Source organism: Sciurus carolinensis, chromosome 3, assembly GCF_902686445.1.
Source record: "Sciurus carolinensis chromosome 3, mSciCar1.2, whole genome shotgun sequence".
In the NCBI taxonomy this organism is placed as follows: Eukaryota; Metazoa; Chordata; class Mammalia; order Rodentia; family Sciuridae; genus Sciurus; species Sciurus carolinensis.
The window spans coordinates 120,750,882-120,766,601 of record NC_062215.1 but is presented as its reverse complement, the minus strand read 5'-3'; the positions used below and the strand labels follow the sequence as shown (position 1 = coordinate 120,766,601).

The 15,720-nt window shown below is 33.4% G+C and overlaps 1 protein-coding gene and 1 non-coding gene across 2 annotated transcripts in view; one reads left to right on the top strand and one right to left on the bottom strand.

The window, feature by feature from the left end:
- Nucleotides 1-15,720, top strand: part of Tlk1 (tousled like kinase 1) — a 139,350-nt gene that overhangs the window by 87,504 nt on the left and 36,126 nt on the right. Inside the window, exons 4-10 of the mRNA XM_047543133.1 lie at nucleotides 500-575; nucleotides 3,956-4,002; nucleotides 5,705-5,800; nucleotides 7,505-7,594; nucleotides 11,993-12,085; nucleotides 15,275-15,385; nucleotides 15,497-15,633. Of these exons, the coding sequence (XP_047399089.1) occupies nucleotides 500-575; nucleotides 3,956-4,002; nucleotides 5,705-5,800; nucleotides 7,505-7,594; nucleotides 11,993-12,085; nucleotides 15,275-15,385; nucleotides 15,497-15,633 (650 nt within the window). The remainder of the gene's footprint in view (nucleotides 1-499; nucleotides 576-3,955; nucleotides 4,003-5,704; nucleotides 5,801-7,504; nucleotides 7,595-11,992; nucleotides 12,086-15,274; nucleotides 15,386-15,496; nucleotides 15,634-15,720) is intronic.
- On the bottom strand, nucleotides 14,402-14,475 carry Trnad-auc (transfer RNA aspartic acid (anticodon AUC)). Its single transcript has one exon. It is a non-coding gene; the product is annotated as a tRNA-Asp (tRNA).

Below are 15,720 nucleotides of genomic sequence, written 5' to 3'. Positions count from 1 at the left end.
GAATTTACTCTATTTTTGGATAATAATTCTAGACATTTAGGTGAGTGGTAATTTTTAGTTGAATTGAATGTTAGTTTGCATTCTGCCCTTTTTCTCTTCCAAGTTTACTTTTATAAGGTAAATATATGTGAGTAATAGAAAAGAAATAGGAAAAAGTTAAGGGATTTTATTTTAATTTTTTTGCCCTATCTAGTTAAGGATTTGAAGGGCATCTTGTAAAGGCTAATTACTCTCAGATTTCTTATGCATGTTAAATCAAATTCTGTAAATGTCAATTTCAGGTAATATGTATAAGATTTTCTACACCTGAAATTTTTTATATTTATGGAATAGGAAATTTTATCTTTTAAATAAATTGTATGTCAATAACTATGTTTACCTCCCATGAGCACTGTTGAACACTATTTGGCCTTGAAAATAAAAATGATTTTCAGATTGATAGTAATTAATTTTATATGTTATAATTGTAATGTAAAATTATGTTAACTTATTTCCTTAGACACCAGAGAAGAAACAATCGGAATCATCCAGGGGAAGAAAGAGAAAAGCAGAAAACCAGAATGAAAGTAGTCAGGGTAAGCAGAGCAACATCTTCCTTCTGAGCTCTGTAGGTGTTTATAATCAATCATTCTGATTTTTAACCAATTAATATTCAGATTTGTTAAAAGGTAATTTCATGTTTTTGTGTATTCTATAGATAGCTGATGTATAATTTCTGCATTTATAATAGCTTAGGACTGTTCTTTGTATAAAAAATAATTATACAATCTTTTTGTGCCATAGGTAGTTAGCTTATGCTTTTTGACATTTCCCTTATTTTTCAATAAGAAAATTGAAAAGACAAGTATCATTTCAAAATCTAGCAAGCATTATTTTATCACCTTTCATTTATCTGTCTTTATATGAATTATATTATTGAACTGGCTTCTTGTTTTTAAATAAAATCTTTAAATCTCACTTTAAAACAAGTACTCCATTTTCTTCTTTTCTTTCATTTAAAAAAAAGCTGTTTAAAAATAGACTAATTAAAGCTTGTTTTTCTCTTCATACCCATTTTTCATCCTTTCTTACATACCTGCCTTTTGTGATAAGAGCTAAGAAAAGCATTTTCAATAGATTAAAATAATGTTATGGTATTTGCAAATAAATGGATGGAATTAGAGAATATCATGCTAAGTGGAATAAGCCAATCCCAAAAAACCAAAGACTGAATGTTTTCCCTGATAAGTGGATGATGATATATAATAGGGATGGGGGAGTGGAGGGTGAGAGAATAATGGAGGAACTTTAGATTATGTAGAAGGAAATGAGAGGGAGGGGGATATGAAAAATGGTGGAGTGAGACAGACGACATTACCCTATGTACATGTATGATTCCACGAATGATATGAATCTACATCATGTACGACCATAGAAATGAAATGATGTACCCCATTTGTGTACAATGAATGAAAATGCAGTCTGTAAAAAATAAAAAAATAAAAAATTAATTTTAAAAAAGTCTCTTGTCTGGACAACAAAACAGTTGGGCATTCAAAATAAATTAGGCTCTTAACTCATGTAGGATGATTTTATATATAATGTTATATGTTTTGGAGTCAATCTCTAGTTGGCTAAGGACCAAGAACCTTTATATATGGCACTTGAATCAAGGAACATATTTATAGCAGCTGTCTTTGTGGAAGGAAGGGGTTAATTGACACCTTTTTTTTTTAGAATTGTGGGGCCTTTTCTTTAGTGTGTAGTACTTTGTATCTCGCTTTGTATGGGACTCCTTTTTTGATATTAACATAGTTCCCCAAGTTGTAACTTAAAGATATGTTAGTTATAGTCATTTCAACAGCAGATTAAAGTCACCTCAAAAGCAAGTTCCAGAAGAAGGTGGAACTTCTGGGTTGGTTGAGCCAACCTGTCTTTAAGAACCTATGGTTTTGGGGGTTTTTGTTTTTTTTTTCATTGTGTGTTTCCTGCCATCCACAGAATTGTCTGATTTTCTTCTAGTTTTAGCATGGTTGCCTAAATTAGATTTGTTCATTTCCTCTTCTTCACTCAATATTTGCTTTGGAGACAGGCTGGCTTTCTGTGTCCTTCCCATCCCCACCCATTTGGAATAAGCTTCTTCAGGTCCAGAACAAGCCTCCACTATCACCATATTGACCAGATTGGGTCATGTTTCCATTCTAAAACTAGTAACGTCCTACAGAGGTACTATTGCCCTTAGAGAAATCAGGCCCATCTCTGAAACTGAAAATGGCATAAAGTATTACCCTTACAAATATGGACTATGTGGAGAAAGGGTGTATCTCACTTTGCATGGGCTTCTGAGTTGGTGAAGCCAACATGTCTTTAGGAACCTATTTTGGGGGTGGGGTTGGTTTTTTTCTTTGTGTTTCCTGTCATCCCCAGAATTGTCTGATTTCCCGAACAAAATATATATGTGAACAAAATTGGATTTCTCATAAGGAGGAAAAGAGGAACTGGGAGTGGGGACTGTATAGAAGCCAGCTTCTCCTAAGTTAAGGGAAAAGGATTAAAGAAAGAGCTTCTGGGTAGACATCCCAAACATTAATAGATGTTCCTCTTTAGAATCTACAGAGAAGTTATCATAGATAACAAGGAAGTTTCTTTGATACAAAACTGGTTCCATAGTCCTGCCAGACCTCTAAATGAATTGCTATAAATCTCTTGTTCCAAATTTTTAGGTACAGTTTATAATTCTGAGTACTTGTTGTTGTTTTTTTTTTTTTTTTTTTTTTTTTTAATTAGTCTACCTTTTTCCAAGAAACAATTTAAGGCTTTTGAACTTATAAGTGTATTGGTTATTCATTTCAGTAATGCCTGCACATAGTAACTACTTAAGAAATATTTGTCAGCTAAAATAAATGAATGTATGAATATAAGCCAGTATTGAATTGATAGTCATGTATTTATTTATATTATACAAATCTTTTGACTGTGATATCATTAGTTTATTGTAACTTGAAAAGATCATGTATTCTACATAGTTCTGATTAAGATGGATGCCTTCCCTCCACAAAAGCTTCTCTAAATCCCATCTTTATTAACAAGTTCTTAATTAAGTACTTATAAAACTGATGAAGGCTCCATTTTAGAGCAAATGTTTAAAAGAGCAATGTGATCTGTTATGACCTGGTTCACTTTATCAGTATGTCATAAGAGCAGTATTTAAAATTTAGTGTATTAAAGCATATCCTATTAATTTGGAAATACTTTATAGAAATCAAAATACATTTTATAAAATAGCATTTATTTTGAAGGCATGTTGTCAGTTTGACAGAGATTATGTTTTAATTTATATTAACCAAATTTTTTATTTCTACCAAGAATGAATTAGCTTATCTATCAGTTATGCAGTTACCACTTAGCTTTTAAATTCACTATTAATTAGTACTCATTAGGCAGTATTAATAATGTTTTTAAAACAGGGATTCCCCTGCTTCAGAGATCATAGCTCAGTGGTAGAGTAGGTGCTTAGTACGGTCAAAACCCTGGGTTTATTCTCCAGTACCAAAGCAGAAATCAGCATCAACAAAAACTCCAAGAAATCCCTTTTCATTTATTTGCTTTATTTCACAATATTTGGGACTTTTAAAAATTGGTGTGTTTCTTTTAAAATGTTATTTGATTTTTTTAAAAATCTGATCTTACTAATATATTGTATGCATATGTGGATATTTAACAATGCATCCTTCTATTTTGTACATCTGCAACTATAATACACCAATAAAAATGGGGGGAAAAAACCTGATCTCCAAAGGATTCATTATTTTTTGATGTTTATCACTACCCTACTAAAATACATATTTTTTTATTAAATAGATTTTTTGTGTGTGTGCATTAAGGAATTTTACTGTTTGGCACATTTTCCTTCTGGTGTTATATATGGTAGATAATCATGACTGACTTTATACAATTTTTTATATTTATATTTTAGGAAAAAGTATTGGGGGACGCGGCCACAAAATTAGCGACTATTTTGAAGTAAGTTCATTGAGAATTGTTTCTAATTCCTAATTCAATGTAATTTTGCTGTGAGCTAAATATTTCCTTGAAGCACAAGGCCAACTTTTGAGCAGAGCTTTAGTACTATGTGATAATACTTTTTCATTGGCATGACACATATGTAACGTTCAAAGTACTTTCTCACAAATTTACTTATAACAACCCATTAGATAGGCTAAGTAGGTACAAATTTCTGTTTTATAAAAGATGAAACTACAAAGTAGCCTACCTAAAGATAAACTCTAAAGGGAAAAACAAAGAATAGAACTTAAAAGTTTGCAAGCTGTCTCATATTAATACGGGCTTTATCACACCCCACCAACCTTGAGCCCTGTGGATGGAGATTAAATATTCAGAGAGATTTGAATCTTAGAATCCCTGAAGACAATAAAGAGTGAACATTTGGAGTTTTAGCCAATTTGGTATGTTTCCTTGCTTCTACATAGAAATACTTTTGACTTCCAACTTTATAGTAGAACATATTAATGTGATTATTAAAATAACAGATATGATTCATTCAGTTGAAAAATATATACTTACTTGAGGGTGAGTGCAGAATTGATTGATTAAGGCAATAACTGAATTTTAAAAAGTTGTTTTGTTTGTTTTTTATTTCTCCAATGCTTATAGAATCTAAGATAAAACTGTTGCTGACAATAAATTACCTAATGCCCTTTAGTTGAGGTCAGTCACTCAGTGTTAATTTCATTAACAACCTTTGCAAAAAGTAGAGTCAATTAAAATAAATATCTCTTGAATGCCTACTATGTGCTGGGCATTATCCTAGGCACTACAGTTAAAATAAGTGAGACAAAATTCTCTGCTTGTGGAAAATTGTTTAATGAACACTAAGAAGTCCCTATCTCTGTTGTTCATGTCAAAGTTAAGTGAGTAATTAAATAAAAAGTGAAGTAGACAAGAAACTATATTCTTAAAGGAAAGCCAGTAACAGCAAATTGTTTTGTTCTGTTCTTGATACAGAAACTTGAGAAATGAAAAAGGTAGCTATGGAACAGATTTGTTGGCTTCACTTCAGATACAGCCGACTCATGCCTTTTATAAGAAAGAATGACTTTTTTAAAGGAACTCATTCTATGTATTTCTTTTATATAGTGCCATGAACATTTGGATTTTTACAGACCTTGAGAATGATGATTCTATTTTAAGATAGTTGATTATGTTCACTAAATTCCACATGTGAACAATTTACAATTTGTTGGAAGGGATTAGGGACCATGTTGATTCAAAAAAATATTTTCAGGCGAACTATATTGAGCTTTAGAGAAAAAATTAAAAACATAAATAAAAATAAAACATGTTCATTGCTCTGATATAATTTGTCTTTGACTTGACCACAATAACAAATTATAGTCAGAATATAAAGTCATAAATATCTTTATCAGATGTAGTCTTGTCATGTTTTTGTGATCAGTTTTCTCTTAGTCTTTTAGAACATGACCATAACTGATCTTAGTTTTGTTTTTTCTGAACCTGTTTAAATTGTCTACTTGATATGAGTTAAAAAAAGATATACATAGGGCTAGCATGTGTAAGGTCCTGGGTTTGATCCTCAGTGTTGCATATAAAATAAGATACATTTAATTCTTAACGAGGTGTCTAAAATAACAACTGTCTAATCCTATTTTAATAAATAGTGATTTTCCCTTTTTCTTTTCCTCAGTACCAGGGTGGAAATGGCTCAAGTCCAGTAAGAGGCATACCTCCTGCAATCCGCTCTCCTCAGAATTCACATTCACATTCCACTCCTTCCTCATCTGTAAGTTTTTCTGTTTTTTCATGTTGTAAGTCTTTGTCTTCCGGGAGGTCGTATACACTGAATGACTTGTATAATTCATTGTTTTTATTGGGAAGTTCTATGTAAAATAATATTTATGTTATAAAAAATCATTTTGTGAGGTCAGTTGAATCTCTTTTAACGATCTGATGCCATTAGAACTTTGTTTTTGAGCCGGGCATGGTGGCACATGCCTGTAATCCCAGTGGCTTGGGAAGCTGAAGCAGGAGGATGGTGAGTTCAAATCCAGCCTCAGTAAAAGTAAGGAGCTAAGCGACCTAATGAGACTCTGTCTCTAAATAAAATACAAAATAGGGCTGAGGATGTGGCTCAGAGGTTGTGCCCCCTATCCCTGCCCCCCAGAAAAACTTTGTTTTTGGAAGTGAGCTGCTTAAGATTTCCTGAATTAATTATATCTAAGAAGTATTTTTTCTCTAAAAGAATGCTGTTGAACCTCTGGGACTAAGATAAATAAATAACTCTTGAATCATTCTGTAGTCAGTTATTGATTTCTGACCTAACTTTTTTTATCAATTAAATTTCTTAACCATGAAAATAATAGTATAAATCATTTCTGGGAATCCTTAAGAAAAAGGTAGACTGTTTAGTTAAACATAGGAGAGAAGGACATTGGCCAATTTCATAACTTTTCAGTTTGTTTCTAACATTTTGAGACATGGTTCTTTTATGTGCATTGTTTTTCATGTTGGATTTTATTTTTTATTTACTTCGTGTGACTAGAAAAATAAAGTTGACTTTTAGTAATTTAAAGATAAATTACAAATTTTTGAAAGTCATAGTTTCACTTCTTTATTCAGGCACCCTATTTATGTTTCTTGTGTCTGTTTCTTCTTTTTGTCCCTTGCATACAACACATGTACAAAGTAAGGCTTAAGATTCAGTAGTAACTTTAAATAATTATGGTGATAGCATTGATACAGTGTTATATTCTGTTGCTTTCAATGAGTGTGTTTTTAAACTAGTAACTAGATAAACCATAAGACACATTAACAAACTGATATCAAGCTACTTATGGTCATTATCCCTGTTACTAAGAATTCTGTATTAAGATATTTTTGTTTTTTCCTTTTGAACCACCATAATTTGTTTTTGATATTTTTGTTTTGAAACAATTTTAATTGGTCTTAATTTGTTTTAAACAGTTAGAAAGCATTAAGATTTCTTTTTTGGCACTAGAATATAAGCTCCTTGAGTGAGGAAATGTATGGTTGTAGCTCTTACTGGGCCTTACATAGGAGATACTCAAAGAATGCTTGTTCCCAGGCACAGTGGCACATGCCTATAATCCCAGCAGCTCAGGAGGCTGAGACAGAAGGATCACGAGTTCAAGGTCAGCCTCAGCAACAGGGAGGCCTAAACAACTCAGTAAGATCCTGTATCTAAATAAAATATAAAATAGGGCTGGGAATGTAACTCAGTGATTGAGTACCCCTGGGTTCAATCTCCGTACCCAAAGAGAAAAAAGGAGAAAAAAAAAAAAAGAGAGAGTTCTTGTTGAATAAATGGTGATTAATAAGTAAATCATGTTTTCATTCAGGTATTATCCTGATTTTTTTTTTTTTTTTTTTTTTTTTTTTTTTTTAAAGAGAACTGTTAGGTACTTACTACCAAGTAGAAACCTTTTTTCCTGCTAAGGTAAACATTTTAATATGTATTCTTTTTCAGGTTCGACCGAATAGCCCTTCCCCTACTGCATTAGCTTTTGGGGACCACCCTGTTGTACAACCAAAGCAGTTATCCTTTAAAATTACTCAGGTAATTAATAACTAAAATAGTTTTTTTATTATTATTATTATTGTATACAAATGGGATACATGTTGTTTCTCTATTTGTACATGGAGTCAAGGCATACCATTTGTGTAATCATACGTTTACATAGGGCAATGATGTTTGATTCATTATTTTTTTTCCCTTCCCCCCCACCCCTCCCACCCCTCTTTTCCCTCTATACAGTCCTTCTTTCCTTCATTCTTACCACACTCCTTATCCCTAACCCTAAACCTAACCCTAAACCTAATGCTAACCCTTCCCACCCCCCAATATATGTCCTCATCCGCTTATCAGTGAGATCATTCGTCCTTTAGTTTTTTGAGATTGGCTTATCTCACTTAGCATGATATTCTCCAATTTCATCCATTTGCCTGCAAATGCCATAATTTTATCATTCTTCATTGCGGAGTAATATTCCATTGTATATATATGCCACAGTTTCTTTATCCATTCATCAACTGATGGGCATCTAGGTTGGTTCCACAATCTGGCTATGGTGAATTGAGCATCAATGAACATTGATGTGTCTGTATCTCTGTAATATGCTGATTTTAAGTCCTTTGGGTATAGGCCAAGGAGTGGGATAGCTGGGTCAAATGGTGTTTCCATTCCAAGCTTTCTGAGGAATCTCCACACTGCTTTCCAGAGTGGCTGCACTAATTTGCAACCCCACCAGCAATGTATGAGTGTTCCTTTTTCACCACATCCTCGCCAACACCTATTGTTGCTTGTATTCTTGATAATCGCCATTCTAATTGGGGTGAGATGAAATCTTAGGGTAGTTTTGATTTGCATTTCCCTTATTACTAGGGATGTTGAACATTTTTTCATATATCTGTTGATTGCTTGTAGATCTTCTTCTGTGAAGTGTCTGTTCATTTCCTTAGCCCTTTTGTTGATTGGATTATTTGTATTCTTGGTGTAGAGTTTTTTGAGTTCTTTATAGATTCTGGAAATTAGTGCTCTATCTGAAGTATGGTTGGCAAAGATATTCTCCCACTCTGTAGGCTCTCTCTTCACATTGCTGATAGTTTCCTTTGCTGAGAGAAAGCTTTTTAGTTTGAATCTATCCCAGTTGTTGATTCTTGCTTTTATTTCTTGTGCTATGGGAGTCCTGTTAAGGAAGTCTGATCCTAAGCCAACAAGTTGAAGATTTGGACCTACTTTTTCTTCTATAAGATGCAGGGTCTCTGGTCTGATTCCAAGGTCCTTGATCCATTTTGAGTTGAGTTTTGTGTAGGGTGAGAGATAGGGGTTTAATTTCATTCTGTTGCATATGGTTTTCCAGTTTTCCCAGCACCATTTGTTGAAGAGGCTATCTTTTCTCCATTGCATATTTTTGGCCCCTTTGTCTAGTATGAGAAAATTGTATTTATTTGGGTTTGTGTCCATGTCCTCTATTCTGTACCATTGATCTACCTGTCTATTTTGGTACCAATACCATGCGGTTTTTGTTACTTGCTTTGTAGTAGAGTTGAAGATCTGGTATTGCAATACCCCCTGCTTCGTTCTTGCTACTGAGGATTGCTTTAGCTATTCTAGGTTTTTTATTCTTCCAGATGAATTTCATAATTGCTTGCTCTATTTCTGCAAGGTACATCATTGGGATTTTAATTGGAATTGCATTGAATCTGTATAGCACTTTAGGTAGTATGGCCATTGAAGGCTGGGAGGTGATACACTGGAAATCTACCGGGACACTATAAGCCAATAGAGGAAATCTGCAATATCTCAGATTTCCACTGACATCTGACCAGTATGAGAAAACAAGGGAAGAAAATGTCCCAAACAAACCTAGATACTACATCAATAAAACCCAGTGACAGCACAGCAGAAGAAATGTCAGAAAGGGAGTTCAGAATGTACATAATTAAAACAATCAGAGAAGCAAATGAGGAGATGAAAGAGCAAATGCAGGCATTGAAGAGGAGATGAAAGAGCAAATGCAGGCATTAAATGATCACACCAATCAACAGTTAAAAGACCAAATACAGGAAGCAAGAGATCATTTCAATAAAGGGTTAGAGATACTGAAAAAAAAAAAACAGAAATACTTGAAATGAAGGAAACAATAAACCAAGTTAAAAACTCCATAGAAAGCATAACCAATAGGGTAGAACACCTGGAAGACAGAACCTCAGACATTGAAGACAAAATATTTAATCTTGAAAACAAAGTTGGCCAAACAGAGAAGATGGTAAGAAATCATGAACAGAATCTACAAGAATTATGGGATATCATGAAAAGGCCAAATTTGAGAATTATTGGGATTGAGGAAGGCTTAGAGAAACAAACCAAAGGAATGAACAATCTATTCAATGAAATAATATCAGAAAATTTCCCAAATATGAAGAATGAAATAGAAAACCAAGTACAAGAGGCTTATAGAACTTTAAATATACAAAATTACAACAGACCCACACCAAGGCACATTATTATGAAGATACCTAACATACAAAATAAAGACAGAATTTTAAAGGCCGCAAGAGAAAAGAATCAAATTACATTCAGAGGGAAACCAATAAGAATATCAGCAGATTTTTCAATCCAGACCCTAAAAGCTAGAAGGGCCTGGAACAACATTTACCAAGCCCTGAAAGAAAATGGATGCCAACCAAGAATCTTATACCCAGCAAAACTTACCTTCAAATTTGACAATGAAATAAGATCCTTCCATGATAAACAAAAGCTAAAGGAATTTGTAAAATAGTTTTTATGACTTCTAGGAAACACTGCACGAGAACTGAGACATCTACTATTGTTTTAAACATAAAGTTAAACATCAAGAAAACTAACATACTAAACAACAATAAAACATTTACGAAGGGGGGGAAAAATTGAAATACCCAACGTATTACAACTTACTATTACTTTGTCCTTTGTTACACACTGTCAAATACATAGAAGTTTTAAACAAATCACATAATCAAAGCACCCTTAATTTGTTATTTCTCTTTACTGATTGTCTTTGAACATAGCATTTGAGTATCTATAATTGATATCTTAGTGATACTACATGTTTTTTAGAAGTAGACATTAATGCAGTTCATTTGCATATATATATACTCATATATGCTGCAAGTTAGAAACCCTTTTGAAAATTGATTTATTTGGATATCTGTTACACTTTTTATTGCATTTCATGACTTTTGAATTACATGCTAAGTTTTGTTTTGTTTTTGTTTTTTGGTATTGGGGATTGAACCCCAGGGCCTTATGCTTGTTAATCACATGCTCTAACACTAAACTGCACCACCAGCCCAGTACTAAGGTTTGTTGTTGTTCTTTTTAGTTATACAGGATAGTAGAGTATATTTTGACATATTTATACAAAAATGAAGTATGTCTTACTCTAATTAGGATCCTAGTCTTGCAGTACCAAGATTTTTACTGTAATTTTTACATGTGACAGTTTCTGGATAACCTTTTTTTTTTTTTTTTTTTTTTTAAACTTGGGATTGAGAGAGTAAGATCCTGTTGCTTGACCAGCTTGGGCTTCCCAGTTTTACTTCCATTCGACTCTTATTTGTAGGGTCGTATTCAAACCATTTTATATTTATGAAACCCCTTTTGACCAGGATTATAAGTACAGGGCATGCCTTTCAGTCTCTGGGCATTCATAAAAGGTTTTGAAATGTTAATCAAAGGACACAAAATTTGAGTTAAGAAGAAATTCAAGGTGTCTCTTGTACGCCATGGTAACTATAGTTATTGTGTGTATAAATATCACTAAGAGAATAGATTTTAAGTGTTCTCATCATACATAAAAAGATATGTATTAAATTACTTAATTTAGTCACTCCACAGTGTGCATATATTTCAAAACATGATGTCAGCCATAAATATATACAATTTTTATTTGTCAATTAAAAAACAATTTAAGCCAGGTATGGTGGTGCATCCTGTAATCTCAGTGGCTCAGGAGGCTGAGGCAGGGGGATCACATGTTCAAGGCCAGCCTCAGCAACTTAGCAAGGCCCTAAGCAACTCAGCAAGACCCTAACTCAAAATAAAAAAATAAAAAGGACTGGGAATATATCTCAGTGTTTGAATGCCCCTGTTCAATCTTTGATAACCCCCCAATTTTTAAAGTTTTTCACAAAGTTCAAGAATCAACTAAAGTCATATACAGCACAAAGCAGTGGCTATTTTGAGTTTTAATGAGAAACCAGTATTCTAAATAATTAAGATGTTTTCTAAGTTTAGCATTTCTGCTTCTGAAGTTATTAAAGCTTAAAACTGCACTAAGACTTTTTGAGATACCCTTTACATACAAATATAACACATTTTTGTTTGCTTTTGGAAGTCAAATAAAATCTAGTTTTATGTTTGTATGCAATAGCATGTATAATGGAAATAACAAAATAACTTTCTTTCATTTAGACCGATCTCACAATGCTGAAATTAGCAGCATTAGAAAATAATAAAAATCAGGATCTGGAAAAAAAAGAAGGTCGTATTGATGATTTGCTCAGGGTAAGTAATAAGTCATGGAGTGGAAAAAATTGACCAAATTGTTTGTCAACAGTGAAACTAATGAGAAAAAACATGGTAAAGTATTCTGTAGCTGGAAAAAAAAAAGCTTGATCTAGTAGTGTACGTATATGACTGATAATACCAACTTTAAAATTATTTTATTATCGCTTATTAGATGAAGAAATAGAAGGAAGTCTTTAAAATTTGCTTTTGTATTATCAACTACTTAGCAGACAGATAACCATTTCCTGTTAGTTTTAAAGTTAATTGATTTTTGTTATATGCCTGCCTGATATCTGATACTATAGAGAATGAAATAACTGCTGCAGTCCTATGAGATTTTTAATGGAAACTTTTTTTAAAAATATATCCAAAAGTGTAGTCATAATGTGAATAAGGTGTAAAGCAGTAGTTCTTATTCCTTGCTGTTTATTAGAATCACCATATGGAAAGGATAGAAATACTGATAATGCCTGAACTCTTACATGAGGAGTTCTAATCAAATTGATATGATAGAACTTGAATGTTTATGTTTAAAAACTGCTACAGACTGTTCTAATTAAGCAAGCTTTGAGAACCATTGGTGTAGAAACTCAATAAAATCAATACCTAGGATTCTACCATACTCCTCCTTTAGAACATCCAGGGTGTCTTTCCTGATCCTGTTCCATTTGCTCTCTCATATCTCTTTACAATTAATCTATTCTGAATTTGTATGTATCTTGCCTTTGTGTTTTTTTACACTTATATTAAATATGTGTATACATTCTTAGTAGTATATTATTTCACGTTGATTTAGAAAGTTATTTAAGTGAAATTATCCTACGTGGATTCTTTTGCCCAACTTGTTTTCACTGAACATTATATATGGGAGGGAGAGTCATTCACATTGATGGGTATAGCTATAGTTTTATTCATTTCATTGCTATATGGTAAGGCATTACTCTATGAATATGCCATGATTTGTGTATCTTTTCTGCTTTTAGTTGATATTTTGTTTTCACTTTTTTCTAATATAAATAATTCTGCTAAGAATATGCTTATCTGGTAGGGCAGATGTGCAAGAATTTTTCTGTTAGTTATGCTTAGGGAAGACATAGCAATATTACAGAGCATGAACATCTTCTACTTCACTTTATAATACCAGATTTTTCCAAAGTAGTTGCGTCAATTTATACTCCCAGTTGTAGTGGTCCAGAAGGAATCTTAATGCTCATAATCCTTGCCAAGACTTAGTAATATAAGGTTTAAAACAGTGTTTAAGCAGAAATCAGGAAGAGGTGAGGAAGAACAAAAAGTAACAGTACCACGTGCAGCATTCTTGGATGTTTAGTCAAACTACTTTTGTGTATGTTTCATGGACCAGCCTTAGCTACAAGGGAAACTGGAAATGTAATCTTTTAGCTAGGCACATATCAATCCAGAATAAAACATTGGATTTCCATTATTAAGAATTTGGGTGATCGTTATTATTATTGTAGCTTTATATTAAACTTGATAAGTGATTCAACAAGTATCTTCTACTTCATTTTGACTATTTTGGGCCCTTTGTAGTCTTAGAGAAATTTTAGAGTTAGTTTTTCAAGGTAAATGCATGCACATTGTATATACACACACACATACACACAGTTTGTTGATCTTGTATGAATTACCTCTGTTGGCAGTTATCGTCTCCCAGCATTTTCAAGCTAAATTTTTTAGCTTCTTCCGTGATTTGCCTAGACCTGTTCTTCAACTTCAAATTATAGTCCTCAGACCAAATAGCAGCATGACTAGAGAACTTGTTAGAAATGAAAATTTTTAGTCCTTTTCCTAGACCTGTTAACTCAGAAAACTGGCAGGAATGGGTCTCAGCAAGCCTTCCAGACTATAGTCTAGACTGTACTAGACTCATCAGAGGGAGGCCTCTTTGAGCATGACTGCCTACAGAGGTAAACAGAATTGGTATCTTATTGCCAAAGAATGGTGGAGATAGTTATTAGGTAAGCAACTTACAGCATCATCTACAAGTTTAATAGAAAAGATGTTTATTATTTTAAGAGAACACGGGACTGGGGAGATAGCTCAGTCAGTAGAGTGCTTGCCTTGTAAGCACAAGGCCCTGGGTTCGAACCCCAGCACCCCCCCACCCCCCCACCCCCGAAAAAAAAGAGAGAACACTTAAAACAGGTTGACTGTTTCTGTTAAAGGAGCCAGGACCTAGGCTGCTCCCATTGGTTTGTTGGTTTGTTTGTTCATTCTTCCTTCCTTCCTTTCTTTCATTTGCTGGGAAATTTATAAAAATCAGGGAAGCACTCTTTTTTTTTTTTTTTTTTTTTGTGGTGCTGGGGATTGAACCCAGGGCCTCGTGCTTGATAGGCAAGCCCTCTACCAACTGAGCTATATCCCCAGCCCTTATATTTTTTTCTTTAAAAAAAAAAAACTATTTTTAAGGTAATGGTGATTGAAACCACAGAAGTTCTACCACTAAGCTACATCCCCAGCCCCTTTTATTTTATTTTGAGGAAGGGTCTCTCTAAGTTGTCCAGGCCAGCCTTATCTGGTGATCCTCTTGCCTTAGCTTCTCAAGTTGCTAGAATTTTACAGGCATGTACATGCCACTGTGCCTGGCTCAGTGTTCTCAAGTGTTAATACACATTCTTTACCATATTTCATGTATTTTTAACTGAGGTAGATGTGTTGCCCGTTTAGAAATAAGAAAACTGAACTTAGATTTAGATAACTTACTTAACTTAGCTCATGTTATATACCTTAGAATGTGGATATGAATATATGGAATATGTATACAAATTTCATGTACTTTCCAGCACAGAGTTGAGTTAAATTTATTCTATTATCCCTTAGTAAGGAGGCTTGATTTTTTTTTTAAAGCATCATGCTCAGATGATTTAATTTTATTAATCCTATCTGCATACAATTCGTTCAAAACATTAAAAATACTTCTAAGAGCTGGGTGTGGTGGCACATGCCTGTAATCCCCACTACTCAGGAGTTTGAAGTAGAAGGATCTCAAGTTTGAGGTCCCCCCTGGCAACTTAGTAAGACCTTGTCTTAAAAAATGGGAGGAACTGGGGATGTAGATTAGTGAGAAATGACCCCTGGGTTCAATCCCTAGTTCTGGGGGGGGGGACGGACTAAAATTTTCATAGACACAAATACTAAATCTTTTGCATTTTCTATGTGTTTTAGGCTAACTGTGATCTCAGACGGCAAATAGATGATCAACAAAAATTACTTGAAAAATACAAAGAACGATTAAATAAGTGTATATCAATGAGCAAGAAACTTCTTATTGAAAAGGTAAGTTCAAAGTTCACTAAATTTTCCCTGCTTCCCTAGCCCCTTTTGTCTTCTATGCTTTTAAAATTTAAGTAAGTAAAATTGAATGATGATGTTTCTTCTTTTTTTCAGAGTACACAAGAAAAATTGTCAAGCAGAGAGAAGAGTATGCAAGATAGATTACGCCTTGGGCACTTTACAACAGTTAGACATGGCGCTTCATTTACTGAACAGTGGACAGATGGTTTTGCATTTCAGAATCTTGTGAAGTTAGTCATTCTTTTTTTAGTCATTCTTATATTTTAAAAAAATTAATATTTCTTTGGGTTTTCATTACTTTAAAATATTATAAATTT